Source organism: Pseudomyrmex gracilis, unplaced genomic scaffold, assembly GCF_002006095.1.
Source record: "Pseudomyrmex gracilis isolate BER0280 unplaced genomic scaffold, ASM200609v1 scaffold_0, whole genome shotgun sequence".
Lineage (NCBI taxonomy): Eukaryota > Metazoa > Arthropoda > Insecta > Hymenoptera > Formicidae > Pseudomyrmex > Pseudomyrmex gracilis.
In genome coordinates, this window is record NW_018020584.1 from 4,877,972 (window position 1) to 4,890,666 (window position 12,695).

General features: G+C 40.1%; 1 protein-coding gene across 1 annotated transcript in view; it reads right to left on the reverse strand.

The window, feature by feature from the left end:
• LOC109860179 (helix-loop-helix protein 11) overlaps positions 1 to 12,695 on the reverse strand; it is a 137,406-nt gene that overhangs the window by 117,344 nt on the left and 7,367 nt on the right. Inside the window, exon 2 of the mRNA XM_020439129.1 lies at positions 2,543 to 2,891. Within this exon, the coding sequence (XP_020294718.1) occupies positions 2,543 to 2,891 (349 nt within the window). The remainder of the gene's footprint in view (positions 1 to 2,542; positions 2,892 to 12,695) is intronic.

The following is a 12,695-nucleotide window of genomic DNA, read 5'->3' on the forward strand; positions in this document are numbered from 1 at the left end:
ACTCAAATGTTTTCTACTGTTGCACTGAATAACCCCTAGAAGTTTGATCCCATAGTTCTGAAACACCCTGTATATACACATGTATATATACATATATATATATATATATCTATATATATATATATATATATACACATGTGTATATCGAAGCTTTGACTTTAAGAAAAGGAAATTATGCAAAAATTTCTGCAAGGCAAAATAAGTCATGCAATATTGATTCCATACAGTCGGATTTTCACGGCATTATTATTTCGCTATCATCGTTACTTTTCTTGTATGGTGTGTCTAATTTTGCGAAACAAAACAACTTAAAAAAAAGTTAATCTTTAAATGCACACTTGAAATTAAAAATAGTTAATCTCTTTAAAAATGCAGAACAAGTGTTATATTTTATTATAATTTTGTTATTGTTGAAAACAAAAAGAAATGATATTTCTCTCTCTTCACAGTTAAATGTATTTAAAGATTTACGCTAAACACAAGAACTTCGAGATTGAATATGAAAAAACAAACGATTCTAGAAATCGTTTCTTCGATATATATATATATGTATATACTATAATCGGATTTACGCAATTTATCCAAGGAGTGTCGAGATAATTCTCTATTATAGAAAAATTGTATTCCTAAACAACTCCACTTGGGCCAGAAAAACCATATCGAGTGTATATTCTTTCGCACAACGTCCCAACGATTCACGAAACAGTCACATATCGATTGAGCGCGTCGCAGGAGAGTTCGAAGTGTCAAAGGGAAAAACAGTCGAACTCGCAAGGTGATATCAAGTACGTCACTCACACTTGCAACTTCATTTTGTGTGCGCGCGAGTGCGGCATAAGAGGGATTTCGTATTACGCACGCCACATCTTGCACATGGACGAAATGAGAATGTGTTCCACATTTGTGTGTGAATGCATTGAAACAGATAAAAAAAAGAAAAAAAATAGAAACACAATAATAATGTACGTATGTTCCTTTTGGTGATGAAACACTGCTCGTACAATATAAGCAAATCGTGCAATATTCGAATGTATTATTCTCATGCAATAGTTCTCTCGACTATGAGCAGCTATTCTCAATCGAAATCTCGAATGGAATTAAGTTCGCGCTTGATGCCTCACAAATTTCACGAAAATATCAACATCCTATTGTATAATTGTGTGTGTAATAATAAAAAAAAAAAAAATCACAAACATATTTACAGAAAATTCAATATTTGATCGAATGTTTTGTTTCTCGAGAGAGAGGCATGCAAGTAATTGTTTGTTGTGCATTCCTTCTATAATGTATCCATGGAAACACGTGAATACACAGTAAAAAATTGTGCGTCAAAATGTAGAACTTTTCTTGTGTTACGACGTTTTGATTATTACTTCAATGTAAAATTAACATAATACTGATATGTTATTATTTTTTTAATCTTTTCACGTGTCAAATTTATGTTAACTTCACAAATTAACATTTTTTGCATGTCATTTAAAAATGGAATATTGTTTAAGTGCTTTTAACACAATGATTTCAATTAATCTAGATGTTTCAAAGTCAATTTAACACACTGAAAAAATTTTTCAAATCTTTGGCCACATTGTACAAACTAAAATGTTTTATTAACATTTCTTACGAGTTACTGTAACTATTGTTTTGTGCAGTTTTAATTATTTTATATGTTATTTTTACATCACGCTTACAGTCAAAATAACAAATATAAATGTAAAGTATTGTGTCAATTATTTAACTTTACTAGTTTGTCAATAAGTGACTCACAACGAATAAGTTGTTTTAACTTAAAATTTAGAGTGGACCTCCTGGGACATGCAAAAAATGTTAAAATTAACATTTTTTTTTTTACTGTGTACAAAAGCGATGAATACAAACGATCTTGTTATTCAAGCTCTTCCTCCAGCGCAGATAATAATTTATTGGAGGAAGTGTTCTTTTTTTGTTCTCTCTTTTTCTCTCTCTTTCTCCCTCTCTCTTTTCGGTAATTTATACCAAATGAGCAAAGCGACTCAAGCTACGGAGAAATGGCGATGATGATAACACTTTTCGCATGGATACAATTCTCATTTCAACCCAAAAACACAAAAAAAAAAAAACTGATTACGATACGGCGCCAAGTGTGCCTTGCCACATTCCCGTATCGGCACACTCGATTTCTCGCACGTAATACATCGCACGATGTTGTGTGCAACAAAAAAGAAACAATGCATTTTTCATCCCTGAGCCAGAGTCGTGAAGTGTGAAACTCGAGGTTTCGCGTTCCTTTTTGTTTTGTAAAGGTCAAAACAATAATAAACTAACACAATATACTACAGTAAGATTTTTTTTCGAATGTGATAATAAAACCTCTTAGATCTTAGTTTTAAAAAATTTCAGTTCAAAATGTTATTGTTTAATACTTTACTCCATGTAACATATTTTTAAAATATATTTTATTATAAACAATATAAGAACAAATAGAACAATTTGAAATGCTCAAAAAAATATTCCCACGACTCTGGTCGGTGATCAACAAAAAGCTTTCACACGTCACACGACTTACCTTAGACAGCTTCTCGCCCTCGTGGTGCGGCAACAATGTCCTCAGAGATTGAAAACCAGCATTGATGCTCTGCATACGACGTCGCTCGTTGCTGTTGGCGATTTCTCGCCGCATTCGCTTCTCCTGCTCCATGTGGCTGCGCGGCGTGACACGGCCGACGTTGCTGATACCGTTGCTGCTGCTGTTGTTTAACACAACGTTCTGACTGGCAACTCGTCGGCCAGTCCCAACGTTAGCCTTGGACTGCGGCGGCGGTTGCTGTTGCTGCGGTTGCTGCTCTTGAGTATCAGCAACCTCGGCGACTGTCACGCTCGTGGTCACCGATCCGTCGTCCACCGTCTCGACGCTTCTGCGAACAAGTACATTATAAAACGCATAAATAATATTTTCAGTGTACCTAACAAATAATTATTATTTTACACGTAGTAAAAAAAATTATATGTTACATGTAGCGACAAGAGAATAGTATAATATATAAATTCAATTTGTTTAATGATTATATTTTAAAATTGAATCTCGGAGAAATAATAACAGTAACAACAACACGATAAATACAACACGACTTCAAATGTAAACTTAAATTAAAAAATAAAACTTTGTAGCCATACGCTGAATGTACGTGCAAAATATATAATTTTTATCATGTAAATTAATATACACATAGAAAATTCGAATTAAATAACAATTTTAAAATTCATATGGGATGCTTTACTTTGTACCACATACATATGAAAATTACCCATTTAATTTCCCAATGACATATAAAAAAAACTTCAATGCGAAATAGATATCTTGACCAGGAGTCGAATCTCTCGTATTTCGTGCATTGCTTTCCCAATTTGGCCACGCCAAAACATTTTAGAATTGTTATTCAATCCGAATTTATGTATATTCTATGTATATTCAATTCTCACGTTAAAAATATATATTTCGCACGTACGTATCCAGCGTTTAAAGTCCATATTTTCTTGATTTCAGAGAAATGACATTACTTCTCGCAGAAAACTCGTATATTTCCGACGATTTTTCAAGCCTCGCGCATTTTACACGAAAACGCTCCGACGCGAGTATTTATTAAAGTGCGCGATATAGCCACGATCTTTGAACTCTTGTGAATCTTCACGGCACATTTGTATAATTTATTTTATTAGTTACCCCATACACGCAATTGAAGCCGAGTCTATCGTTGTTATTATGAGGAAAGAAATTTCCGTCGGAGAGACGATAAACATTCGCGCAAGCAAAGTGTTTCAGCAGGAATATCAAAGAGACAGAGAGCCGAATCAAAGCGTCGCGACAAGAGCTCGCGTCAACACACCGCGTACTCGCGCGTTTGACGCACAGTATATCGCCAAATTTTCCAGCGCGGTTGAGATCGCGAGACTATGCGGGCGGGACACACGTCTCCGTAGAGGGCTTTTAAGAAAATTGAAAGGGAAGTAGTGATGTGTTTTTTCTCCCCCGCTCTCTCGTGCGTTTTTATTTTGACGAACGCGCGCGGTAGACGACGACGACGACGACGACGACGGTGGCGGCGACGGGACTTATGGACGGTTGAATTCGCGGTCAATGAAGCGGGACATCATTGACGCTTCTCAGCGGCGACTTTCAAAGACCTTCGCGACGTACAAGCGTGTTCCTGTCCGAAATCTGTCTTTTGACAGGTCATTAAAATCTGTCAACACAATTATGTCTTCTCGTACCGTAAGAGTTTTTTACAAACGTAACTCTTACGCAATGAAGAATCAAGATCACACAATTGCGGATGAAGTGCGTGCGAAGTTAGCATCCGCGACAATTCCGTGGCTCTCCGATTAGAGAGAGTTTCACACAGCTTTATGTGTTAAAGAGACTACACGACGAGTTCCCTATAATAATTGGAACGGTAAATTAAAACGTTATGGTTTCGCCATTTCCGTCCTATGTAATTTCGCATTAACGGCGCGGCTTCGTTATAGATCGTCACGCAAATAATAGCAACATAATAACACACATAGGTGCATATACGCTATCGGGACATCGCAAAACAGAACCTCATCACAATGTAAAGATAAGCACGTTGTAAGCACGCAATTACGTCGCGTGTAAACATAAAGCTTGTTCAAAGAGCGAAAATATTCGTTGGCAAAACTGTTTAGAGATAAATTGCACATGTCTTCAATAAAACGCCGCGATCACGGCATTAACATAATGCGAGCGTGAGCGCGATTAACGGAAATCAACAGATATATTACCAACGATACTTCTCTCAACGTCATTTCGAGCTAATATTTGTTTCTGAAAACACGAATAGAGGCTCGATAATGTTCTGTATTAAACCCGATAACGCGGAACAGATTTGCTCGCGTCGAGTCTGTTCGAAGTTATATACTCGTCGTACCTATGTTTGATTGTACGTTTCCAGCTTAATCCCGAGAACTCATATAAATGAGTTTGCGAAGTTCTTAAATAATGCATTGCTCATTTTGCATTGCATTGTAGATCTTAAGCTGTAGGTAAAATCAAGTGAATAAGAAAAACAGCAACCAGCTGGGAAAATTATACGGTAACGAGCGGCGATAAAAAAAGCAATGGGAAAGAAAGCTGCAGGAGAGGAACTGGGAGGGGGAAAGATTGAGATGGCGGATAAAACGCCATGAGGATGACTCAGCAGAGAAGACCGTGACCTTGCTTGCCCCGAAACGCTACGTATCGATAGTACGACCAAATGTGAGAACCTGTGTTTTCACAAGGAAAAAAAAAACACGTTCTCGGATTCGGTTTCAGTTATGTATGTAATGCGATCGCGCCGAAGATTTCTCTCTGGAGTGTATTTTGAGCACGAAAAAAAAAAAAAAAAAAAAGAAAAAAAAAAGAAAGAAAACATTAAATCACGTTAAAACGATACTGGATTTTAATTGTGCATTTAAAATTAGATTTGACAAATTTATAGAATAATTTTGGAATGATCAAACTGAATTAAACGAAAGAACGACGTGATGTGTGGCAGGAAAAGAATGTATAAATTAAAAAATTACCGACAATTATGCAAATAAGCATGTTTTCGAAAACTATAAGAACAGTTACATTGTTTATGGATCGTATTAGCATAAAATTGTTCAAAGTCAGCAAAAGCGCCTTAAATCTCACGATGTTTTATTGATTACATGTCACCTGTCCGTCGTCGTGGTTTTTCTTTGGCTGAAATATTAACAGTTACTCATTCGCGTACATGTCACTTCGTAACCGCGAGTCGCGTAAAACTGAACACACAAAGGCATAATCATACATCATGCACAATGTAACAGCTCTTGTCACGACCGTATGTGTCAAAAGTTTTTACAATGACCAAAGTGTGCGTTGTAACAAAGTATTATTCGCGTTTTTAAACGCTCGTTTTGCGTATTAGTCGCATTGTCGTTATCGTCCCGAAAACGAAAATAGTATCTTCGCGAGAGACACGTCGCGCCACATCATCGACGTTCATGAAGCAAGCCAGAACGAAGCGTCGATGACGTGGTCAGTCATTTCACGCCCGATGAAGTCACTCGTCTATAATATTTTCACGTCAATTCCGGCGTACGCCTGTCGGCTCGTCATCGTCATCGTCGTCGTCGTCCAGTCACTAATCATCCGCGACAACAACTCTCAATAGATCCACGCGCGTCCCATATTACATGCGTTTAATATAACAAGTAACATATCGCACTTTCGAGAAACAATCGCCTTTTCGCGAGCGATAAAAATGACAAATCGCCGAAAATTGTTCGTCGAAGTGACACACACACAGACGAGAGAATGGAATCGGACCGCGGCGGCACATTCATCGGTGATCATTCATAACGGCACGTGGTGCTTGGTCCACGGGACCAGAAATCCACGTGGCGTTACTCTCATCGAGTGGTTATATTAGATCAGCTGGTACGTCGGCGGCTTGCTGGCTGGATGGTTGGCTGTCGTGACGTCAGCTCGTTCGTTCGCCGGATACCCGCAGCGCCGCTCGCTCGGCCGGATCAGTTGCGGCGAAGTAGGTCGGCGAGAAGAGCCACCTTCCTTTTCGCCCTGAAATCCTGTTACCCGTGTCGAGGGAAAACGCGCGCGCTAGGCCTCCATAAGCCTATATTTATTCGTGTCTTTCTCTCTTTTCCCCCTCTTTCCCCTCTACCCCTTCCTCTCTCGATTCATTTCGTATCCGGAGTTCTCTTCGGTATCTCTGTCATATCACTTTGTACCTCCCAGTTCAATAATCTCTCATATCCTGCCGACTCGTACGTCGCTTCCGATATATTCGTTCTCTTTTGTGTAATAATAGTCTTATTATTACACTGTGCTTTTTTTAAAAAAATTTTTAAGAACATCGAATATTCAATGCGTAAGTTTAATGTAACTCCTCGAGGAATTTCGTATTACGTTTCTTCTATTCGATCAATGATAAAATTTATTCTTGACTCATTATCTCGCTGTGATTGTATCTCTTAATAATCGATCGATCTAAATTGGTCTTCGCCAATCTTTCGATTTGCTTTGAAGTATGTGTAAGGTGTATATAGTCATATCTCAGTGTAACTAATTCTTGCTTATGCTGATTGCATTACTTTTAAACGTAACTAATTACTTAAACTGATTACACCATTTCGTGAGCACAAATTATACACAACTGTTATTCTCTGTTTTTTTTTTCTCTCCAATAATTGTACTCGTAGATTTCAACGGAAGAATACAGCTGATTAATTATACGCGGTTGTGCCACGACGCGATAACCGACAGTCCAATCCCGCAAGAGATAAATTTTTTTCAAGGTTACAACAACCGACATTCTACACATACCAACGAATTGTTGCCGATAAGAAAAGTTTGAAAAGAAAAAAAACCGTTTGAGCTTGGAGACGCGACATAAAAATATTCAATGTCAACAAAAAATGTAAAGCAAACGACAACGCTTCGTTAACGAAAAACTTACGTGAGAATAAAATATATCGAAGAAACACCGGCCAAGGTTAATTTCTCTTAATGGCAGACTGCTCAAACATCGATTAGCCATATGGTATCACAAACAGCTTTATATATACTACACCGTATTTCTGTCATCGTAGTATATATGTTACCGACAGCCGCCGGCGATTTATATATACGTATATATATCTATATATTTGCCAGCAAATATGAACAACATGGCATCCGCTGTGGACGCGCGGTTAGTTCTAATAATAAACTCCCGTGTTGACGTTGATTGCATTAAAAACGATTAAAAAGAGCAAAGAATAAATAAGATCGACGATAAAGTAGTACCGTCTTTTTTTTTTTTTTTTTTTTTTTGAGTACAGACGTAGATTGACAATGGATACAGACGGAAAAAAAGCGTGTGTGTTGAAAAACGGCTTTCGTAAGACGCGCATCGGCGACGTGTGTGCACACGCGCATTCTGACGCACCGGCGCCGGTGTGTGTATGTGCGCGTGTGTATATGTGGCCGTTCGCGGCGGCTCTCGGTCGACTCGCTCGCGTGAGTCACCAACAGCTGATGGCTGGCGCCACTCAGCTGGTTGTTACCGGTGCCTTCGCACGAGCGTCGCTATCTGCAGTCCCCTATCAGCTGCGAGTGACTAGGAAACCGCGGCCCGGAAAGTACGTGCCTCGGGAAGAACGCGCGCCGCGAAAAAAAAAAAAGCAATCTGCGCTCCGCACGTTCCAGACGTCGCGCGCGATTCTCCGAGTCCTTCACATTCGGGCGATCTCGCTCGTCCGGAGAGACACCTACGAGAATATAACAAACGGAGGGATCTACCGTGTGTCGTTCGCGATGATATTTCCGAACGAGGTCTCATCGTTTTACGATTGAAAATACTCCTCATTAGCGCGCATACGAACGCATTAACGATATCATAACGATATTATGTAACATTCGATATTGTTGTTGCGCGCCCGACGAAATACGATTGTACTCGAGTTATCGCGCTCGGTATTATTCGATCTCGACGAAACGCGAGGACGTGTAGATGCGCGCGATTAGCGCGCGCACAATGAAAATTTTAGCGACGTGTATAATTCAATCGGATCGGATAAGGTCTATACGCGTATTAGAAAGGAAAGAACTGATATTAATGGCGAGCATTCCGTGAGAGTGACACATACGAGTATCGCGTCAGAACAGACGACCTTCAATTTGCATATTCTACGAGAGCGTTCTTCTTAGAACGTTGCATAACGCGCGGCTTTGCTGCATTTTACGCGATTTCTCCTTTTTTTTCCGTAATATAACGACTACAAAAATAACCGCGGGCGATGGCGTCAGTCAGCTGCTTGTTACTAACGCTTCTGCATTATATCTACGACCGTCTATCAGCTGCAAATGACTAAAAGGGGACGGCACGAAATCGAAGATAAGGATGTGGCGCGGATCGCTCATAAACAGTAAACCGACCTTGTGATAGTTTATGTCATTTATGACATTTCATTGAGAGAATTCGGATTTTCAAGTTCTTCTTGACGTGATCGGCACACGCGGAATCGCCACGTGTGCGCTAAATCAAAATTTCCTTAATCTCACATATAATTTTGTTTCCTCATTTTAAATAAATATAAATTATTTAAAAGTGAACATATGTTATAAACAATGTAGAATAAATAAATGCGTCTCTACGATGTGTGTGTGTGAAATATTACGAAAATATAAATATTTCTCCTACCTGAACAATTAGATAAATATACTCAAAAGTAAATTTTATGCGTTACGTTTTCAAGTTATCTTCGCTCCTAAAAAAACACGTTAAATAACGTTGACCTAAGATACAAGTTCCAATACTACAAAGAAACACTGTGTTTTCTACAATAAGTTTCCGACCAACTTGTTTTCTCCGACCTAGCCCAAAGCAGAAGCGAGGAAAAAGAGATCTGGCAGCAGTAAAAATTCCAGCGAGTCACCCTGTAGAAAGACTCAAGGCCAACGCTCGTACAACACAGCTGAAGTCTACGTGTCTTCTCCCGATTGGTTCGTGGATGAATGTGCGTGTGTACGTAGGATGAATGTACGTGTGTGAGCTAGGGTCTGAAACACCCTTGGTGCCCCATAACGTCGCCCTATCAGCTATTCCCGGAACTCGTTTCTAACAGCCGAAACCCATCGTCCGTCTTTTTTTTTTTTCTCTATCGAGTTCTACCGAATCAGTCGATTCTTTGACAAAAGTAACGCACTTTCCGTCGAGCTCAAAGATCGATTGGCGACGATTGTCACAGATGCACTTTTTATCGATATCCGGAGCAAGAAAAAATATACAAAAATAAAAAAAAAAAAAAAAAAAAAAAAACTATAAGAAAACTTCTTTGCGTTATACAAATATTAGTGTACAGTGTTTGTACAAATGCAAAGATTTGTTCTTAGCTCTTTGAAATATCTAAAGCTGGATGAAAATATAAAAAAATGTCAGGAATTTGTAAAACTTCTCATCGAAGAGAAATGAATTATCAGCTCGGCGGGAAGCCATATGCGTGTCCGAGGAAGAGAGAAACGAACGGAAAAGCAGGAGAAGGGGGGTGAGGGTTTCCTACGACAACACACAGAAAGGTACTCTGCTCTCCGCGAATGACCGTGTTCTCTCCTCGCACGGCAGATGTTAACGGGATTTAGATTGAAAATACGTAACAATAGGTTTCCCTTTGCCCTGAATTCTTTTGCTTCAAGTGACTCGCGACCTGAGAGACGCGCAAACATTTTCCTCTTCTTGCATCATACTCTCCGATACTGCTGTACCAACGAACATAAATGTTTTTCACGCGAGTGACACAAAGATATAAATTAAAACTATGACTTTTACTCGTACATATATTCCGGGCACGAAACAAATGTCAAAAGTCGCGCGAGGACGGGAAAAGAGGGACGCGCCTTCGGGGATCACGGATGCGATTTTCACGCGCAGGCCTCCAAGATCTATCTCGATCGTCGGGAATAATCGCCACACGAGGGGGGCAATAACGATCGACCGACTATTGTTGGCTCGACGTCGCGTCGCGACGCCCGTTGCATCTGCGGTTTCTCCGAGCGAGAGAGCGCACGGGTGTATCAGGTTACACGCACATGAGGACAAAGTAAGCGAGGAAGAAGAAGGTGTGCACGCACGCACGTCGCGACGACTGTGCACGCGCACGCGCTCACGCAGATGTGTCTCTTTGGCGACGAGAGAGACCACGCCGCGCTCTAGCTACAGAGCAAAGCTATAAGAACTCCGCTCGCTCGCGCAGCGCGGCTCGTGATGAAATGAAGAACGAGAATGGGTATGAGAGATTGGGAACGGCCGAGGCATATATTTAGCAGTGTGACGTAAGACGCAGCCCAACGGGCGCCACGTCGAGTCGTCTACGTGCCTTTCCTCTCATCCCGTCCCACCACTTCCTCTTCTTCTTCTTCTTCCTTCTTTTCACCTTCGGATACTCCAACTGAATTCACTCCTCTCTCAAGATTGATCGATGGAATGTATTCGATTCTTCTATCGAGAGATTCCTCATCGCCGCGCGTCGTGTTTGCTAATACCGATTTCAAAAAAAATCATTGCGCTTTTATTGCTTACAAGAAGCGGTTGTTGTCTTATTAAACATTCAAATATATGCAAATGTCGTTTTATTCATTTCGATTGAAGCGCGATTCGTATACATCTGATGTGTGTACAAACGCACGTGCGAAAATACATTATGTTAATCATCCGAGAGAGAGAGAGAGGGAGAGATAGACATAGAGATAGAGATAGAGAGAGAGGGAGAGAAAGAGAGAGCACCTGCGACACGAAAACAATGACAATTTATATAGATGATGACTGGAATGCGTGCGCTCCCGTGCGTAAAATGACGTGAGTCAACCAGCTGTTCTGGGGGTTTCGAACGAGGCAGCGAACCGAGGCGCGGATGACAGCCGGTAGTTTGTACATGTGTGTGTACTGCATCAGATTGAAAGAACGCAGCGCGCGCGTTCTTTACACCGCTTAAACTCTCTGTGACATGTGTGCGCGCTCGCGAAAGACGAACCGCCGCTGCATCCGCCGCGTTCGCGGTAATCGTTGAAAAAAAGTACGCTCGTTATCGCAAATGTTATGACTAGACGCCGTTTCACATTCGTCACACGTGCGCCACGCGTGAACATAAATCTATTAAGATTACGCTAATAATTGACGATCGGTCTCGGCAAATATTCCGAAGAAATACACGTCAATTGAACTCTTTGAGTAAATTTAGTTTTCTTTCGATAAATACCGCGAAGAAGAATGAAATAAGAATAAAAAGAGTATTGTGTGATTATACATAGATTTCTCTGTCATGCAATTTTCATCGAAGTGAATTGATTATCTTGCACAATGCCATTATTGGTGGCATTCAATAAGATTTTGCTACGTCAAAAATTCTCCTCGTGGTTCACGGAGCAATAAATATGTAAATGTTGGTCAAAATGTCGCGAGCTATTTTCATAAGAAGTACGCGCGACACACGATAGATTGAATTATGCATTTATCGACGCGAAACGTTGAAGGAGAAAATTTTCGGCGTAATTTTCTCGCTCGTCAAATCGTAATCAGTTTTCAAAAGTACAATATTTTTTTTTTTCTTTCTTCTTTGTTGTGTCGAATGTCAGAAATGTATTTTGAACGTCTGATACTCAGGCTTCGAACGATGTTTTCTTTTCTTTTTTGAAAAGATCGGGTCTTGTACCAGGCACGTTCTAGTAAGATATTTCCTGGAAGGATCTAAATCACTGGAAGGTCCAAACTGTGAAGGTCCTCACTGTGTTTTCTAAATGCCGAAAAGAGAATGCGCCGCGAGACCAAAAAATCAAGAAATATTTCTAACCGTTGTCCTTCTTTCAACTCAAAAGGGTCCAGGTAGCGATGCCAAGTGTGTGTGATGGAATTTCGAAAACCTTCGGATGTGTCCTCAGGTACTGGAAATTTTTGCGTTAAAAGAAACATTGCAAACGCATAATTCGTATTTCTAACTGAAGGCTACACATTTTCGTCTTTCGTTCGTAGAAACTATGGCGTACTTTTCGCGCGGCAAATTTATTTTCTCTCACAAGGGAACCTCGCGAACCCGAAAATTCTGATTTTGATTAAACTTTGCACACATGTAAGGGAGGTCAATAGATGAGTATTGACATTTTCCGTTGCTGCTGAAAAACGGTTTTAAGGGATGAAATC